The sequence below is a fragment of the Eulemur rufifrons genome, chromosome 12, assembly GCF_041146395.1.
Source record: "Eulemur rufifrons isolate Redbay chromosome 12, OSU_ERuf_1, whole genome shotgun sequence".
Taxonomy (NCBI): domain Eukaryota; kingdom Metazoa; phylum Chordata; class Mammalia; order Primates; family Lemuridae; genus Eulemur; species Eulemur rufifrons.
The window spans coordinates 5426575-5443335 of NC_090994.1; the positions used below are offsets into that span (position 1 = coordinate 5426575).

The window sequence follows — 16761 nt, forward strand, 5'->3', positions numbered from 1 at the left end:
GGCAAATTGCCTCCCCTCTCTGGGCCGCCTCTATATAATGAGGATCCTGGACTAGATTCTATCTGAGCAACTGTGACATTTTCACAATCCATGGTCTTGAGCCTCGTGGAACTCTGAATTGAATGTCGTCAACTTCAGCAGAGCCAGCACATACCTGTGCACCCAGCCGCGGTGGCTTCTGCGGGGGCCCCGTGAACTCCACTGCAATGGAAAGCATGGTGAGTGGGGGGCGGTTCTCAGCACCCCAACCCTTCCCTTGGTGCCTGCTGAATCCCTCTGCTCTACCACCAGGAAAGCCCAGGGATGTGAACCCTAAATTCCAGGATGGCAGGGGAAAATGACCTTCTGGTCTCCCTGGTTTTCCAGTAACCAGGGACAAGCACTGCTGGCCCTTTAATAGAAAGAAAAAAACCAAAGCCATGGCCAAACTGGAGAGATTGCAGAGGGTGTCAGCAAGTGCTCGCTCCCTGGTGGGCACCAGGCCCGAGAAACAGCACACTGTGGCCCTGCGGTCCCTGGGGGAGAAGCCTCACACGGGAGTCAGCAGGTGTCTGTGGGGCCTGGGGTGAGGTTCTCTAACGGTTGGCCTTGAGCGTTTGGGGCTGAGGAAGTGGGATAGCAACAGAGCCGGGCTATTTCTCCCGTTTTGATGAGCAAAGACACACACATGCCCGAGGAGCCGGAGCCACTGGAAGAGCGAGCGCAGAGTGAAATTCAGAACACCTCGTTCTACCCTCACCTCCAGCTCTGCCACCTGGGGCTGCTCACGTACACTCCCTGGGCCTTAATTTTCATTTGTAAAATAGCAGAGTTAGCTCAGAAGAGACCCTGGAGCCAGAATGCATGGGTTCAAATGTGAGCTTTGCTAATTACTAGCTGTGTGACTTTGGGCAAGTTACTTAACCATCCTGTGCCTTTGTGCCAGGCCCGTGCCTGACTTGTGTTAAGTTCTCTGTGACTGTTGTCAACATCATCACGAGCCCCACCCCTCTAGGACCCAGGCAGCAGCCGGGCTCACTGCTGGCTCTTCCCTCCCGGCCTTCTGCAGAGGCTTTGGAGACCCTGCGGCTTGGCTTCCCCTCCCGCTTTCTCTCTTCCATCCCTCAGGCCTGGAGAAGATGAGCGTGAACCGGGAAAGGTGGGCGGAGCTACTTCATTTTCCTTCCCAAGGAGACAGAGTGAGTGGGAAATACAAAGGAGGAGAGAAGCCCCAGCTCCTCCGGGCAAATGCAGGGGGGAGATGACCCGAGAAGGGACGGAGAGAGGAAGAGGAAGGTGCCAGGTAGGGGGCAAGGGGTGTGGGTGGCAGAGCAGCGTGGTGGCTCTCAGCCCCACAGCCGGCCCTCCCTGCACTCTCCGGGTTAAAGCAAGGCAGGTGCTTCTTAGAGTCACATAGATGCTGCCCCCGGCCCTGGGCAATGAGCAAGGACAGTGGCCCTGCCCAAGAAGCCAAGCAGAAACCCCCCCAAAAGGAAGGGCAGGAGCACTTACTGTAGCCGACCTCCTTCTCCGGGGTCTGGAAGGAAGGGAGGAAAGAGAACCTGTCACTCAGACCGCTCTGGGGATAACCCACTCCGCCCTTCATTTGTCCCCAGTCCCTCCATTGTGTTTAGAGATTAGAGTCATTGTGGGGGGTGTCTGGGAGCTCCTGACCAGAAGGACCCTTCTGGGAGGCTGAGGGGCCCTGTGGCAGGCCACAGTGGTGCTAAGGGTGCGGGTCACACGAGAGCTCGGAAAAGAGCTGCGTGGAGGCCGGCACGCGGGGAAGAGACATCTCGGGGGCGGGCGGGAGCCAAAGAGGAGCTGAGCAGGCCTGCGGTGGGAGGCGGGGGTCCCATAGTATGGGGGCCTTCTCTCCTGCTGACTTACCAACGGGGACTTGTCGTTCATGTAAACCATGGGGTCCTGCAGAGAAGGAGACCAAAGCAAAGGACTTAGGGTTCCAGCACTGAAAGCACCAGGAACGCATTCGCTCCACCCAGCCGGGGGGTGTGGAAGAGGACGCGGAGGGACGCAGGGCACGGAAACCCCACCCCGGGCTCCGCACTCGCTCACCAGGGACTTCTCCTCCTCCCGCAGCCACTGGTAATCCAGCACCATCTGCTTCTGCTGCTTGTCCAGGATCTGCCGCATCTTGATCTTCTCGGCCTCCCACAGCTGCTGGGCCTCCTCTCGGCTGCTGGGCCGGATGAAGTCCTCCTCCTGGAGCACGTCGGGGACAAACGAGAGGACACAGTGAGCTCCGCCCTCAGACTCAGAGGAGGGACCGTCCTCTGAAGAGCCTCTCGAGAGCCGCAAGCCTCGGCCTCGCCAGCTGCTTTTTTCTTGCAAGTTTGCTCCTAAACCCTCAGCCGTATATGCAGACAGTTGTTACCCGGCGCCAGCCTCGAGCGCATGCCTGTGTTGCCACGCGATGCCACGCCCGAGGACGCACTGTTTAACATGCACTGCATTCTGACGATTACTGACCTGTCAGCGACATTGTATCCTCTGGTGACTGCCCTAACATTATTTTGTCAGTGGGCATTTGTGACGGTTGCCGTCATTTAATAGATTTAAAAATGCAAAGCCAGCCTTCTGGAAACCCTTTGGTGCTTATCTCCACCTAAACAACCAAGGCAGCAGCTCTGGAAGCTTCGAGAGGCCGTGGTGCTGTCTCTAGCCCCACAGTGTGCAGCCCCACGTGCGTCTGGCTGAGCAGAGCCTGGAGAAGGAGCAGCAGCATGCACCCCTCGAGCATGACTTCCTAGTCAGACACACTCTTTATTAAGACAATAGTAATAGCTTGGGTTAAACAAAGGTTAGAGAAATGCAAGAGCTAAGAGATAAAATGAGAGCAAAATTTAAAGAAATGTAGCTTTATAGCTATAAGATAAATCCTTCCTCTCCCTAGACTTATTAATGTAACCCTTGTTTTAAATCACCTGTGAGGCTTTGGACCTATTCATAGTTTCAGCTGCTGGTTTGGAAACAGAAGGTATTGCATGCCTGCCTACTTTCCTTCAATATCTCTAGGGTTCATTTGCATAATTATCTGCTCAGTCCCTCCAAACTATTTTGCTTTTCTTCTGCTGCCCATGATCACCCTGGCTTCCTGGACTGGTGGAGGAAGCATGTTGTTGGCATCCTCTGGATTGCACAGAGCCCAGGGGTTGCCTTAGCCTGAGGCAGGATCCTTCAATAACACCCAAAATACTAAAAATGCAAAAAATGAGCAAGGGATCAAGCTGGCAGGGCTCTTAGTTCCTTTCCTTTGAAGTGGCCATTTACATACAAGTCATTTGCAGAAAATGCTAAAAATGATCTCTAGCGACTTCTAGCAAGCCATAATCCCTGCTAAATCTCTTAAAAGTTTCCCCACTAAACCCTGCAAAACACACTTGAATATTATAATATGGTTCAAAATAGTTATATTGGGATATTTTTCCTAGTGCTCATTGAGCTTCAGTCACTGATCTCAATTTGTAATAATATTTTTCCCCACAAGTTAGGCTTCTTGCTGGAATATTCTTTGTTCACTAATCTATTCAATAACTATTTATTAAGTAACCGCTATGTGGCAGGCAGAGGACTGGGTACTGGAAGGACATTGATCTTAAAATTTACAGAGTTTCTGTTTTCATGGAGCTAAGTAAATAACAGTTAGACCGGGTTAGTGCTCGACCTCAACACTATTGACATTTGGGGCCAGATAATTCTTTATTTCAGGGAAATTTCCTGTACATTGCAGGATGCTTGGCATCTTCCCTGGCCTCACCCACTAGATACTGGTAACACCTCCCAGTTGTAACAAAAATGCCTCCAGACATTGCCAAATGTCCCCTCAGAGGGAAAATCACATTCGTTGAGAACCACTGAGCTAGACTTTATTTTAGAATACATTTCAGAATGTAAGAGTATTTTATAATTATAGAATTGTTAAAAATAAAATAGGATTTGGCTGGGTACGGTGGCTCACGCCTATAATCCCAGCACTTTGGGAGCCTGAGGTGAGAGGATAGCGTGAGCCCAGGAGTTCGAGACCAGCTTGGGCAACATAGCAAGACCCCACCTCCACAAACATTTTTTAAAAATTAGCTGGGTGTGGTGGTACACACCTGTTGTCCCAGCTACTTGGGAGGCTGAGGTGGGAGGATCACTTGAGACCAAGAATTCAAGGCTGCAGTGATCTGTGATTGTGCCATTGCTCTCTGGCTTGGGTGACAGAGAGAGACTCTGTCTCTAAAAAAATTAAATAAATAAATAGGAAGAATTTCCCAGAGGCTGATGCTCCAAAATGAGGAATATTTAAGGCTATAATAAATATCCCCAATTAAATGTCAACACCTGCAAACACAATGATATGGTGGCCCAGGCTATTGACAAATAGTGACAAACAGGAACTAAGTGTCAAAAGTTCTAAATATAAAGTTAGGAATTTCTAGGGAAAAATGTACGGACTGAGGAAGACCAGGCTGAATACTGGTATGATGAGTTACGACTAGAGTCGACAAAACACTACACAGTTTTACAAGTGCTGAGAGATTTCCACCACTGAAATGTCTAACATGCCCCAGGACTAATTGTCCTAAATATTTTAACAAACACATGTGGAAAGACTTATTCTGATATCTTCCAATTTCATAATAAAACTCCAGGAGAAAATGAAAAAGCATTTAATCTTGTAAGAGCTGCCTGTGCTGAATGCACCTCAGGTATTCTTATCGGGGAATGGCTACTTACATTTCTTATTACACTGCACTCTTAAAAGGAATCAGTTATTTTTGGTGTTTTGTAATGACTCTCATACGCTGTGACACCTGCCACAATTAGGCTACGACCCATCCTGTCAGCCTTATTTTCACCTGCCCAGGTTCCCTTCCCTGTCCTAGCCAGGCAGCTCCCACATTTGCCCTGTGGTTTCCCAGCACTCAGTCTAGTCTCCTACTGATACCTCTGCCTCTTCCATTCCCTGCATCCCAATTTCTTCCTGTCCAAATCTTCCCCCTCCTTCAAGACCCAGCTGAAAAAAGCAGCTGGAAGGAATTATTCTCCTCTCTGAACTCCCACTCTGTGGCACCTACAACCTCTGGCTTGCAATAACAGGTAAGTGTGCACCTGGCCTCTTCCCTCTGGCCGACTGTAAGCTCTTTGAAGGCAGAACCGCTGGGTTCCCTCTTCAGCACCCAGGACAGTGCCCAGCAATCGGTACAGCCGATGTTGTGCTGTTTATTGAAAGTTATTGTTTTTTTTTTTTGTTTTTTTTTTTTTTTTTGGTTGAGACAGAGTCTCACTTTGTTGCCCAGGCTAGAGTGAGTGCCGTGGCGTCAGCTTAGCTCACAGCAACCTCAGACTCCTCGGCTTAAGCGATCCTACTGCCTCAGCCTCCCGAGTAGCTGGGACTACAGGCATGCGCCACTATGCCCGGCTAATTTTTTCTATATAGATTTTTAGTTGTCCATATAATGTCTTTCCATTTTTAGTAGAGACGGGGTCTCGCTCAGGCTGGTCTCGAACTCCTGACCTTGAGCAATCCACCCGCCTCGGCCTCCCAGAGTGCTAGGATTACAGGCGTGAGCCACCACGCCCGGCCGAAAGTTATTGTTTTAAATCTCAATTTGTGAAGTCTTCGAGAGGGAGATTGCTGCCCTTCCATCTCTGGTGTGGCATCCCACAGACTCCCAGATGAGTCAGGCTATGAGCCAGTAATTAGAAAAATTGTTTTTTGTGGGAAAAACATCTCTGAATTTTTGTTAATGCTTTCACATGCTTTGCAGGGAGCCTATTTTACCTTTTCAGCATTCTGCCTGGACGAGACTTTCTCAATATTTCTGATCTATATCATAAAATGGAGTTTATATTTTTAATTTTTTTGGGGGGGGTTATTTAAAGACATGCTTATTATGTTCTTTCAGGGAGATTTTCCTTATGGCAATTACTCATAAAGTCCTGACACAAAAGGTCTTTCTTTCCTGCTGCACAGTCTGTCTTTATGGAGCTGAACAAAGTCCTCAGGGAGACGCAGGGCTTAAACAAAGGCAATGTTACCCCTCGGATGTGCCAAATAGCATCATTCTAAAAGAACACATTTTCAAGCAAAACTCAGTAAAACTTAATTAATTACGAATAAAGAGTCAAGGGCAGGAAGGGTGGAGGAATTGAGCACAGCCTGAATTATATAGTACATGCCTAAAAATGCAGTTTTATTACTGTTAAGCATATGGAAAGATAAAAATTGGTTCAATTAATGGAAGAGAAAAAAGCAAGGGAGGTCAGGGGAAATTCATTTCACAATAGTTCTTGGTGCCTGGAGCCCTTAAGTTATCATGTTTGTTTCCAAATTTTTCTAAATTAAGGATAATGGCATAGAAGGAGATCAACCTCTTTGCCTACAGTTTTTAAATCTATTGTAATAAAAATGTATTTTTTCCAAAAAATTTCAGTCCTGTGTACTGAACATGAAATATCATATATGTATGTATATAGAGAGCTAAAATAGTCAGAGTTTTAGTGTGTTTTGTTACTCGGTTTAGTAAAATGCATCACGTGTTCATGGCAACTGACCATAAGGGGCATTTGTATGCAGGAGGACGGCTGGGAGCCTGTGCTTCTCTAGTTACAAGTGAAAGTGTTTTTGTTAGGTAAGACCTGACAATCAGAAACCAGTCCATGAAGCACTCAGGGCTTTGCGGGCAGCTGACAAGGAAGAGGTGATGGGGACGGTGGCTTAGCTCCCTGCCTATGTCCACACTGGCCCCTAAGCTCCTTCCCAGCCAGCAGCAACCTTTACAAATGCAGCAAGAGCAGCTGCCGCAGGAAGCCTTTCCTTTGACTGAGGAGAGATTTAGCAAGCAAAGCCAACGGGCAGGCAGGGTGGGGCGGAACCCCCAGGATCCTTTAACTCCAGCACCAGCCGGCTTGGCAGTGCTGTGCCCATGGGACCTCACGCCGCCCTGGACCACCCTACCCTGGGGGCTCAGGAAAGGGACAGATTTTTCAACATCAACCACAGCACCTGCGTGGACAGGGGCAGGTCTGGGTCCAGCTGGTGTCCCGGGGAGCAGAGCCTGGCTTGGTCCCCAGCCTCTGCTATGTTTGCAAAGGGAAGGGAGTCACAGAGCCCCTCGGTGGCCTGACAGGAGCATGGCAGCACGGAGGACACCTCCTGAGCCTGAGGACACAGGGTTCCCGGTGTCCCAGGCCACCTCCCACCAGCAGCCTCCTCAGTCCGGGCCGGGACCAGCATGCAGAGCCCTCTTACCCGCATGCTGTGGCGCTTGAAGACATTGTGCCGGTGGAGAGGTGGGGTGTGCAGCGAGTTAACGGGAGACGGGTACTCCATAGGGCTGGTGAGCGTGGGAGAGCTGGCACACAGACCCTCTGGGACCTATTCAGGAGACGCAAAGAAGCACAAGACACGGGACAAGGCAAGAAGGGGGACGATTAGCTGCTACGAACACGAGCACAAAGACACGATGCATGGGCACTGCGGGGGCACGGGGCTTGCTCCCCAGGGGCTGATCAGGAACACAGCGCGGCCTTTCGTTGGCCCGGGCTGAGAGACACCCCTCCCGCGGTGCTCCACTCACGGGGCCGGGGGTGGTCCCCACAGGTCACCGACCTGCTGAGACCGGGTCTCCTCCCTCAGCATTCTCCGGAGAAGAGTTATTACGCTTCAGTCACGTTACAAACTGGCAGATATGATCAGCCCACGGATTTATATTTATATATGAAATTTTTTTAAAATTAAAAAAACGAATCTCTCTTTTGAATGCCACATAAGGGTATGTTTCTTTTTTAAGGACATTGTCTCCATGTTTTGAATCAAGTCTTTTTCTCCCCATGAAGAGGATTTATTAGTTCTTGGACAGGCTCGCTTTGGCACTGGGACATGCCCTTGAGAAGAAATCTATGACCACGGGACAGCACTTTTCTATAAAGAACACCGAATCAGTGCGCAGGGTTTCTGTCGGTTGAGGAGCCCCGTTTTTGAGCAACGACTCTGAGCTGGGGGAGGCAGGAGAAGACATGAGAGGAGACCGGGCTCCCTCTCTCCTAGATGTGACAGGGCCACATAGGGCAGAAACGTTCTGAGTCGGGGCTCCGCAGCCTGGGCAGAGTCGTGGCTGGCGAGGACAGTGGTGGGGAAAGCTCGGGGAAGCCATGCCAGCTCTTCAGTGGCCACCCTGGTTCTGGCCACGGCCTCTGCGGGGAGCCCCAGGGAGTGACTCTGTTCTCTGGAGAATGTCATTGTCCCTGGCTCTCTGGGACTCCTTCTCAGAAGGCTCTGCTCAGGGTAGGAGGCTAGCGGGGGGCTTGGACACGGGAGGTAGCTGCAGGCAGACATGTGAAGCAGCAGACACCGTAGACAGAGGGACTGGGCGTAAGGCAGGTCTTAGCTGAGGACAGCCTGGCAGGTTGCATTTTTATTTTTCTGATCTGAGCTTAAATTCTGTTCTGGGTGCCAAGGAAGAGCTAACGCAGGCCATCTCCACCACCCCAGTGGGTGCACACTGCTCCTCGAAGGCACAAGAACGGAACTTCAGAAAGGACCTGGAGGAGGGATGCCCGTGAACTTTCCAAGCCCTCTGCTTACACATTTACCTGGAATTGCAGCTTGGGAGCCAGAAGGTTGGTTTGCGGAGGGGGTCTGTACTTGGGCCGGCTGGGCTGGAGAGAGAACACAGAGGTGTGTCAGTCCCTGTCTCTCTCCTCGAGTGAACACAACTCACAAGGGGACATCAGGTAGGAGGCAGCTCAGGCTTGTTCAGAAGGAAGGAGAGTTGAGGGACAAAGTTATTAATATCTAAAAACCACTCTGCATCTACTTACTGAACATCAGTTGCCCACTGAGTGATGGGACCGTACAGAGAGGCCACCTCTCTGCCCCCCAGGGGGTCGCTAATTGGAGGGGTTAAGGATCTGTGTGTGTGTAGCCCCCCTATGTGTGGGAGCACCTGCCAACTCAGAGACCCACAGCCACAGACACTCAGAGGTAGGAGGCCACCAGGGGCTCAGGCACTCATGGAAGGTTCAGAGCTGGGCCTGAGGGAAGGGGCAGGACGTGCCAGGCAAGAGGGACTGGATTGGGCATTGTTGGGGACTGAATGTTCATGTCATCCCCCTCGATTCATATGTTGAAGCTCTAACTCCCAAGGTGGTGGTATGTGGAGGCTTAGGCTTTGGGAGATGATTAGGTTTAGACGAGGTCATGGGGCGGGGGTCCCTGCAGTGGGCTTAGCACTCTAATGAGAAGAGGAAGAAAGACCAGATCTCTCTCTCTCTCTCTCTCCCTCTCTCTCTGCCAGGTGAGGGCACAGCAAGGAGGCAGCCATCTGCAGGCCAGGAAAAGAACCCTCACCAGACACCAGCACCTTGACCTTGGACTTCCCAGCCTCCAGAACTGTGAGAGACAAACGTCTATTGTTTCAGCCACCTGGTCTGTGGTATTTTGTTACAGCAGCTCTCGCTGACTACTACAGGCACCATCTCCTGGAGGCCACCCACCTAATGGCAGTGGAGCCCTGGCTCCTGGGCCCAGGGCTGCCATGGAGGACAGGGACACAAAGACTAGACCCAAGGGGCCCAGGACACTCCCCATCTGTGTGTCCTCAGGGGATCTTATTTGTCCCTAGAAAACTCCTAGAAGTGCGCAGCCTCTCCAAGGAAGCTTTTGAGGGATGATTCTTGACGTGCTGTCCCACAAGGTGCCTGTGTCTCAGATGCCACCTGCCAGGGCACTGGTGTGACAGGCTTGGTTGAAAGGTCCGGAGAGGATGGTAGGAGCATCCTGCCTACACAGTGAGTGGGGACTGAGTCAGACAGTGACCTACCTCTGCTGTGACTCACAGGACCCACGAGGCCAGAACTTGGCTTACCTTGGGTGGGGGTTCCTGGAAGGCCGTAGGCTCCAAGATTTTGGGGGGTCGGTAGCGAGCATTCCTCTCTTGCTCTATGGCAATGTCCTTCTCCATCTGATAAATGTCACTGCCGAGGAGTCAGGCCAGATGCGGGGAGAGAAACAAGGTCAAAGTAAGATGCCTCTCAGGGGCTCCTGTTTGTAGAGGAATAGCCGGATCCACTTCTGTGTCCATCTCCCTGCAGAGTGGCCTGGGAGAGCCCTCCGAGACAGGCTGGAACGTGGGCCCGAGGCCCTCTCGGTGCTGCTGACAAGCAGCCGTGCCCTCTGCCTGCAGCCTTCCACCCCTGCTCACCTGAGGCTGCACACGAGCTCCGTGAAGCGGGGCCGGTCGCTGGGGTCGTAGTCCCAGCAGCGGGTCATGAGGGTGTACAGCACAGGCGGACAGACGTCGGGCTTGGGCAGCCGGTCCCCTTTCTCGAGCACTCCGATGACGTCCTTGTTCTCCAGCCAGAAGAAAGGTTGCTTCCCAAAGCTCAGGATCTCCCACACGCACACGGCTGGGGGCAGAGGGATGCTCAGGCCCAGGGACAGGCCAGGGACAGGCCGGCCCACCCCGCAGGAACACTGTGGCCTTCAGTGCTCCGTCCCAGCCAGGGAGGGGCTCCTGCATCATCCTCTCTCTCCCCCCAGCACCCCGGGCCTTGCCTGCCCTGGCGGTCCACCCAGGGGCTGACGGCCTGATGAACCAAGGCCTCCCCACCTCGGCCCCTTGGAGCTGCAGCTCTTAGGGCTCAGGAGGTGGCAGTCAAAGCACATCACTGGGACCCCCAGTGCCTTCTCTTAGAAGGAAGTGAAGCCCCTATCAGAGAGCTGGAGGTGGAAGCTTAGTGCTGACACTTGTTGCCCATGCAATCACGGGCAAGCCCTTGCCTTGTCCCAGCCTCAGTTTCCCTGTCTGGAAAATGGGAGTGATAATTATGAGACTTTCCCGGGCGGCCGCGGGAGCACTAAGTGGGACCATGTGCAGGCTGGTGCTCTGTAAGGGGTGACCGACCACACTCTCCTTGGTTCTCGCCACTCCCTGAACCTCCTCTCAGAACAAACCTCAAACCTGTGACTTTGACATCCCTCCACGGTGGCCCCACGTTAGTCCCGGGGGCTGCTTGGTGGAGCCCACACTCATCACAAGAGCCTTTTCCAGGAAGGTGACCCTGTTCGGCCTAGACCAGCCCTCGGTCCATGTCATCCCCACTGCCACCAGGCTCCCCATCTCTGGGACTTCTTAGTGGCCACAGCAAAACAGGACCCTCAGAACCTGGGGAAGGGCAGTCCCCTGTTCCCTCCACTCCCCTTGTGGCCTGGTCACAGAGGGCAGAACCCAAACCCTTTCCCACGCCCTCCCCAGTCACCACTCACCAAACATCCAGACGTCGCTGGCCGTCGTGAAGCGGCGGAAGTTGATAGACTCTGGGGACATCCATTTGATGGGGAGACGAGTCACAGAGGCTTTAGGTGGGTGAAGAGGTTTATAGCAGTTAATTAGGGAGAGAGATCTAGAATCACCCAGAGGCACAGCTTACTCCCCAGAGACCCTTGGCCTGGGCCGCCCAGCCACAGGCTTCAGTGACCCTCCCAGGGCAAAGCAGGGGCCAGAATGTCCCCCTCACCTTTGTAATATTCCTCGTCTTCAATGTACCGGGACAGGCCAAAGTCCCCCAGCTTCACACACTCAGGGGAGGCCACCAGGATGTTCCGGACAGCAATGTCCCTGGAAGAGGGATGTCAGGACCAGGGTGAGGCACTGACTCCCTTGGGAGCAAGAACACTTTAGCGAGACAGAGTGGCAGAGGACAAGAGTCCTCTGGGGCAGGGACCTGGTCGCTGGAGCAGAATCCTGCAGCTTCTGTGGGTCGCTGTCCCCACCGAGTGGTCTTGCTAACGCACAGCTCAGGTGGGAGCCCGGCCAGCTCTCTGCCCCGACACACACAGGACCTTGTCATCTCCTTTCCTCTCGCTGCCGGGCTGTCTCTTGTCACCCTTCTCACGAGTCTCCAGCTCAAAGCACTGGCTCCCTATGTGCCCCTTCTGTGCCTATATGGTCCCCTGGGCTGGGGAGGCTGTCACCTTGCTGATTCTTCAAGGACGAACCCCAACAACTTCCCTGGCCACGGTCATGTCCTGCTGTTCTGCATTTCTGTAGGACTGTGTAGGCTTTTCTTATAGCAGCAGCCACAGCTGACCTTGATGGAGCACCTAGGATCCTACAGAGCTTTGCATGCCCCACGTCATGACACAGAGACCCTCAGAGCCCCCCGGTGCAGGGAGGACACCTGGACAGACCTGAAGGAACCTGCCCAGCAGGTCAAGGTGGAAAAGGGTGCAGCCCAGGTAGCCTACCCAGACCTGAGCTCTCACCCCTCCCAGGAGATGCACTACTGACTCAGTTTACCCCGTGCTTGCCTGCAGTGCTTCTTACAAGCAGACTCCACACCTTAACAACATTTGTTTTTGTTATTGAAAAGATGACTTAAAAGCATGACAACTTCAAATGAACAAATGATTAAAGGAAACGACTCTATCATCCCACCACCTTAGCCCAGGACTGTTGATGTCTCACGTTTGACCCTCAGGCTAGAATATAAGCTTCCCAAGGAAAGGGACGGTTGTCTGTTTTGATCACGACTTTGTCCCAGAGCCTAGGACAGTGCCTGGCACCGAACTGGAGTTCCATGATATTTATCGCATGAGTGAATGCTGGTTTATGTCCCCCAGTGTGACTCTGCATGGAATCAGGCACAAGGCCACTCAGCTGACATCAATGGTGGGGTAAGAGCCCTGCTGCTGATTCCCCCAGGGGGTCAGGTTGCTGTGGCAGGGACAGGAACAGAGGCAGGTAGAGGAGGGACTGACTCCACGGCCACAGGGAGGCTAGGATTCTGCAGCCCAGGGGTGCTGGGGAACCAGGGTGCTGTCCAGGCCGGGACCCCAGGATCTTGCCGGCGCTGTTCCAGCCCAGTCCCTTCTTCCATGTGCCACCAAGTGCACCAGCTGGGGGACAGTGAGAGCTGTGCGAGGTGGGAAGCACTGTCCTGGCACTCACAGGGGAGGGGCCAGAGGTACTGAGCTACCATGGGACACCTCAGACTTCAGAGAAGCATGGGGGGCTCTTTCAATTTTACCGATGAGGAGGTGGGTTCAGAGGCTGGTGGCACAGGTGGGGCCAACGCTGGGACCCCAACACGGGTCTTTGCAAGCTCCAGCTCTGCTCACCCAGACGCCTGGGTGTAGGGGAAGGGCTCGGCTGTCTCCCTCCCTCCCTACCTGTGCACGCAGTTGATGCTCTCCAGGTAGGCCATGGCCTTGCATATCTGCAGCGCGTACAGGACCAGGGTGAGCACCTTCAGGGAGCTCTTGTTTCGCTCCAGGTAGTGGCCCAGCTGCAGGAAGGGGAGGTGCCATTAAGACCCCTGGTGCGGCACCAGCATAGAGCCAGGGGTCCCAGATTCCTTGAGGCCCCCGACCCTTCTCGGCGGGCAAACCCAAAGCCGGCAAGATGTTCCAGCAATTTCCTGTACAAATGGGGCCTCTAGGCTGTTTCAGCTGAACAGAGAAGCTGGGGAGGAAGGGCCCCACCCTGGCCTAGTGTCCTTGTCCCCTTCCTGCCGCTTCCGGCTCACCTCCCCATAGGAGTACAGCTCCATGATGATCCAGGTGGGTTCCTCTTCGATGATGCCGATCAGCTTCACGATGTGTGGGTGGTCGAGGTTCTTCATCATCACTGCAGTGGGGGCAAGGGGACCGGCCGGGACGGCTCAAAGTCCAGCACGAGAAACATGCTGTGCTGTCCCAGCTGGGAGACATGGGGGAGTAGAGCCCCCCGACAACGTGGTCCCAGCACTGCTCACACTACCCCCCACCTGCTTCCCCGATCCCCAGGCCCGGGACCCTCCCACCTTGGAGGCCGGGGGTCTCAGGGTCCCGCCCAGGGGACGCCTACCTGCCTCGCTCATGAACTTCTCCTTGTTGTCCAGGGTGCAGTCCTTCTTGCAGGTCTTGACGGCCACGTTGGTTTTCTCCCCTTTCTGCAACAAGAGTGTGTTCAGGGCCCTGCGGTCCAGCCTGGGGCTCAGAAGAACATGTCCCCTCCCAGCCTCACCCTGGTCTTCCCATGGATGTCACCGCCAGCCAGGGGAGGCAGGGGATGTCCTCTTCCTATTTCTCTCTTCTCCCCTTTTCCTCTCCTCTCCTCCCCCACTTCCTTTCTTCTGGGTCAGCCTATGCTAGAACCGGACAAGTGACTCTAGCCTCTGTCTGCACATGCAAGGACGCAGGGGCCACATGACCTACCTAGAGTTAGGGGCATGGGGCAGAGCACCTGCAAGGCCACTGTCAGATGGCAGCCAGGCCTCTTTCTCTCTCGTTATTGTCAGATTTTAAATTCTTTTTGCCCTTTTCCTGGGCTTGGCCTTTCTCCTGGGCCTGCTAGAAGCTCGACTGTAGAAGCCGGCCTTGCCCGGCCCGTCGGTGGCCTTGAGCCTAACTCTGCCTGGGGTCCTGCCCTTCCTTTCCTCTTCTTCAGGTCCTGCCTCCATTTCCAGCCTGGTATTTTGTTATCCTTCTTGGAAATGACCCCTGTCTGCGTCGTTCCCTTTGTAAAGACTGTCGTGCCAGGCGGACAAGGGGCCCCACATTGTGTGGCCGCCTCCCACCCGCTCAGATTCGAGCTCCTTCTGGCCTCACAGCCAAGTAGAGGAGGAGTGTCAGGGAAGTGCATGGAACTCACGTGATTCGTGTAGACTCCTTCATAGACCTCCCCAAAGAAGCCTTCCCCGAGGATACGATTCAGAACCACGTCTTCACGGGCGACGCCGTACTGTGGACCTGCAGCCGGAGGAGGCAGAGGGTCACGGAGCACCCAGACCAGCCAGCGTCCCCTGGAGAGCCTAAGTGTCACCAGACCCCCAACAACACCTCAGCCACGATCCAGAGGCTGGGCTGGGAAAGAGTCTAGAAGGTTCCATCATCCCGTTCCCCCCAAAGATTGGGTCTCCGTTCACATTCTTAGAATCCCCACCCAGCTCCACAGGTACAGGAAAGGTCAGTCAGCACAGGGAGATAAAAGAACAATCTCGGCTTTCAAATCAAAGGCACCTGTCTGAGCCACACACAGGAGGATACATATGAAGAAAAGGATGTTCCCTGTGGTGACATGTAAATCCTCACGATGTCATTTCATGGGTGTGGTCACTGTGGTGGGGTCAGGACCTACCTCCGGGCCTTCGCAGGGTCTCGTCGGGAATCTCCGCGTAGATGTCTGACTCTGGAACGACAGGAAGATGCCGACGGTGGGCACTGCCAGGAACCAGGTGCGTGGCTCCCACCTGGAAGCTGGTGGAGCCACAGGGGCAGGGTGGGGGCAGAAGCCAGGCGAGTCTCGGGCTCCCATCCAAGGCTGCAGAGTGGCCACAGAGCCTAGGGGACCTCGGCTTGAGCTCCTGCTCCCCACTTCCCAGTCGTGTTATTTAGGGCAAGTTGGTTACTGTCCTCTAATCTCAGTTTCCCTTTATGTAAAATGAATGTCTCTGGGGAATGTTGTCAAGATTGAATAAAATAATACCTGTTATATTTTAATACCATTACAGACTGAATATTTGTGTCTCCCCCTGCCCTGAAAATTCATACATGGAAGCCCTAACCCCACTGTGATAATGTTAGGAGGTGGAGCCTTTGGGAAGTAATTAGGTTGTGGGGGTCGAGCCCTCATGATAGGATTATTATCTTTATAAGAAGAGAAACAGAGACCAGAGTATGCACTTTCTCTCTCTCTCTCCACCATGGGAGCACACAGTGAGGGACCACCATTTGCAAACCAGGCACAGAATCTGCCAGCGCCTTGATCTTGGACTTTCCAGCCTCCAGAACTGTGACAATAAATGTCTGTGTTTTTTTTTTTTTGTTGTTGTTGTTTGTTTGTTTGTTTGAGACAGAATCTCCCTCTGTTGTCTGGGCTAGAGTGTCATGGCATCAGCCTAGCTCACAGCAATCTCAAACTCCTGGGCTCAAGCCATCCTCCTGCCTCAGCCTCCCGAGTAGCTGGGACTACAGGTGTGCACCACCATACCTGGCTAATTTTTCTATTTTTAGTAGAGACAGAGTCTCACTCTTGCTCGGGCTGGTCTTGAACTCCTGAGCTCAAGTGATCCTCCCTCCTGGGTCCCCCAGAGCACTAGGATTACAAGCCTGAGTCACTGTGCCTGGCCATAAATGTCTGTTTTTAGGCCACCCAGTCTGTGGTGTTTTGTTACAGCAGCCCGAGCTGACCGAGATAAACATGGTGCCACATAGTAGCCACTCAGTACACGCTAGCCGTTATCATTCATGACATTTGTCTGCCGTCGTTGGGAAGTGACAGGGGAAGGTTGTTTTTCTGTTACTCGGAGGAAACCCTTGCCACTGTCGTGAGAGCCGGCAGCGGTAAGCAAGCAGAAGGGAGGCAGAGGGCACGGGCAGGGGACAAGGCGGGCAGCTTACCGATGCTGCAGCTCTCTGAGAGTTGGGAGCGCCGGGCCTCCAGGGATCTGCAGGAGGAGATGAGAGGGCAGGAGCTGGGAGCTCAGAGCCTGGCCGTGTTCCCCTGGGCAGCCTCGGCCCACCGTCTCCACCCACCCCATCTGGAGAAGCAGCCCATCCTGATGAGCACCACCTGGGAGCACAGCCCAGGCTGCAGGGCCCCGGAGGGGAGGGGCCCGCAGTGATTCCCCAGGGATAACACCAGGTGGCATTAGGACATCGCAATATTCCACCAAGTATTTACTGGGGGCAGGGGGGAGGGCGCCCTTGTGAAAGCCGGGGGGGCCAGTGTTCTGGAGCCCAGGAGCCAGAAACTGCATGTGGGGGACCAGTTTGTTCTTCTCTCGGCA

The 16761-nt window shown here is 53.6% G+C and overlaps 1 protein-coding gene across 1 annotated transcript in view; it reads right to left on the reverse strand.

Annotated features, from left to right (window-relative positions):
- Window positions 1-16761, reverse strand: part of PTK2B (protein tyrosine kinase 2 beta) — a 109675-nt gene that overhangs the window by 2668 nt on the left and 90246 nt on the right. The window contains exons 13-28 of the mRNA XM_069484837.1: window positions 16373-16419; window positions 15111-15161; window positions 14625-14722; window positions 13839-13923; window positions 13519-13619; window positions 13163-13278; window positions 11509-11609; window positions 11258-11347; window positions 10194-10398; window positions 9858-9966; window positions 8584-8649; window positions 7241-7366; window positions 2056-2202; window positions 1870-1905; window positions 1492-1516; window positions 155-201 (exon numbers count right to left, since the gene is read on the reverse strand). Of these exons, the coding sequence (XP_069340938.1) occupies window positions 155-201; window positions 1492-1516; window positions 1870-1905; window positions 2056-2202; window positions 7241-7366; window positions 8584-8649; window positions 9858-9966; window positions 10194-10398; window positions 11258-11347; window positions 11509-11609; window positions 13163-13278; window positions 13519-13619; window positions 13839-13923; window positions 14625-14722; window positions 15111-15161; window positions 16373-16419 (1450 nt within the window). The remainder of the gene's footprint in view (window positions 1-154; window positions 202-1491; window positions 1517-1869; window positions 1906-2055; window positions 2203-7240; window positions 7367-8583; window positions 8650-9857; window positions 9967-10193; window positions 10399-11257; window positions 11348-11508; window positions 11610-13162; window positions 13279-13518; window positions 13620-13838; window positions 13924-14624; window positions 14723-15110; window positions 15162-16372; window positions 16420-16761) is intronic.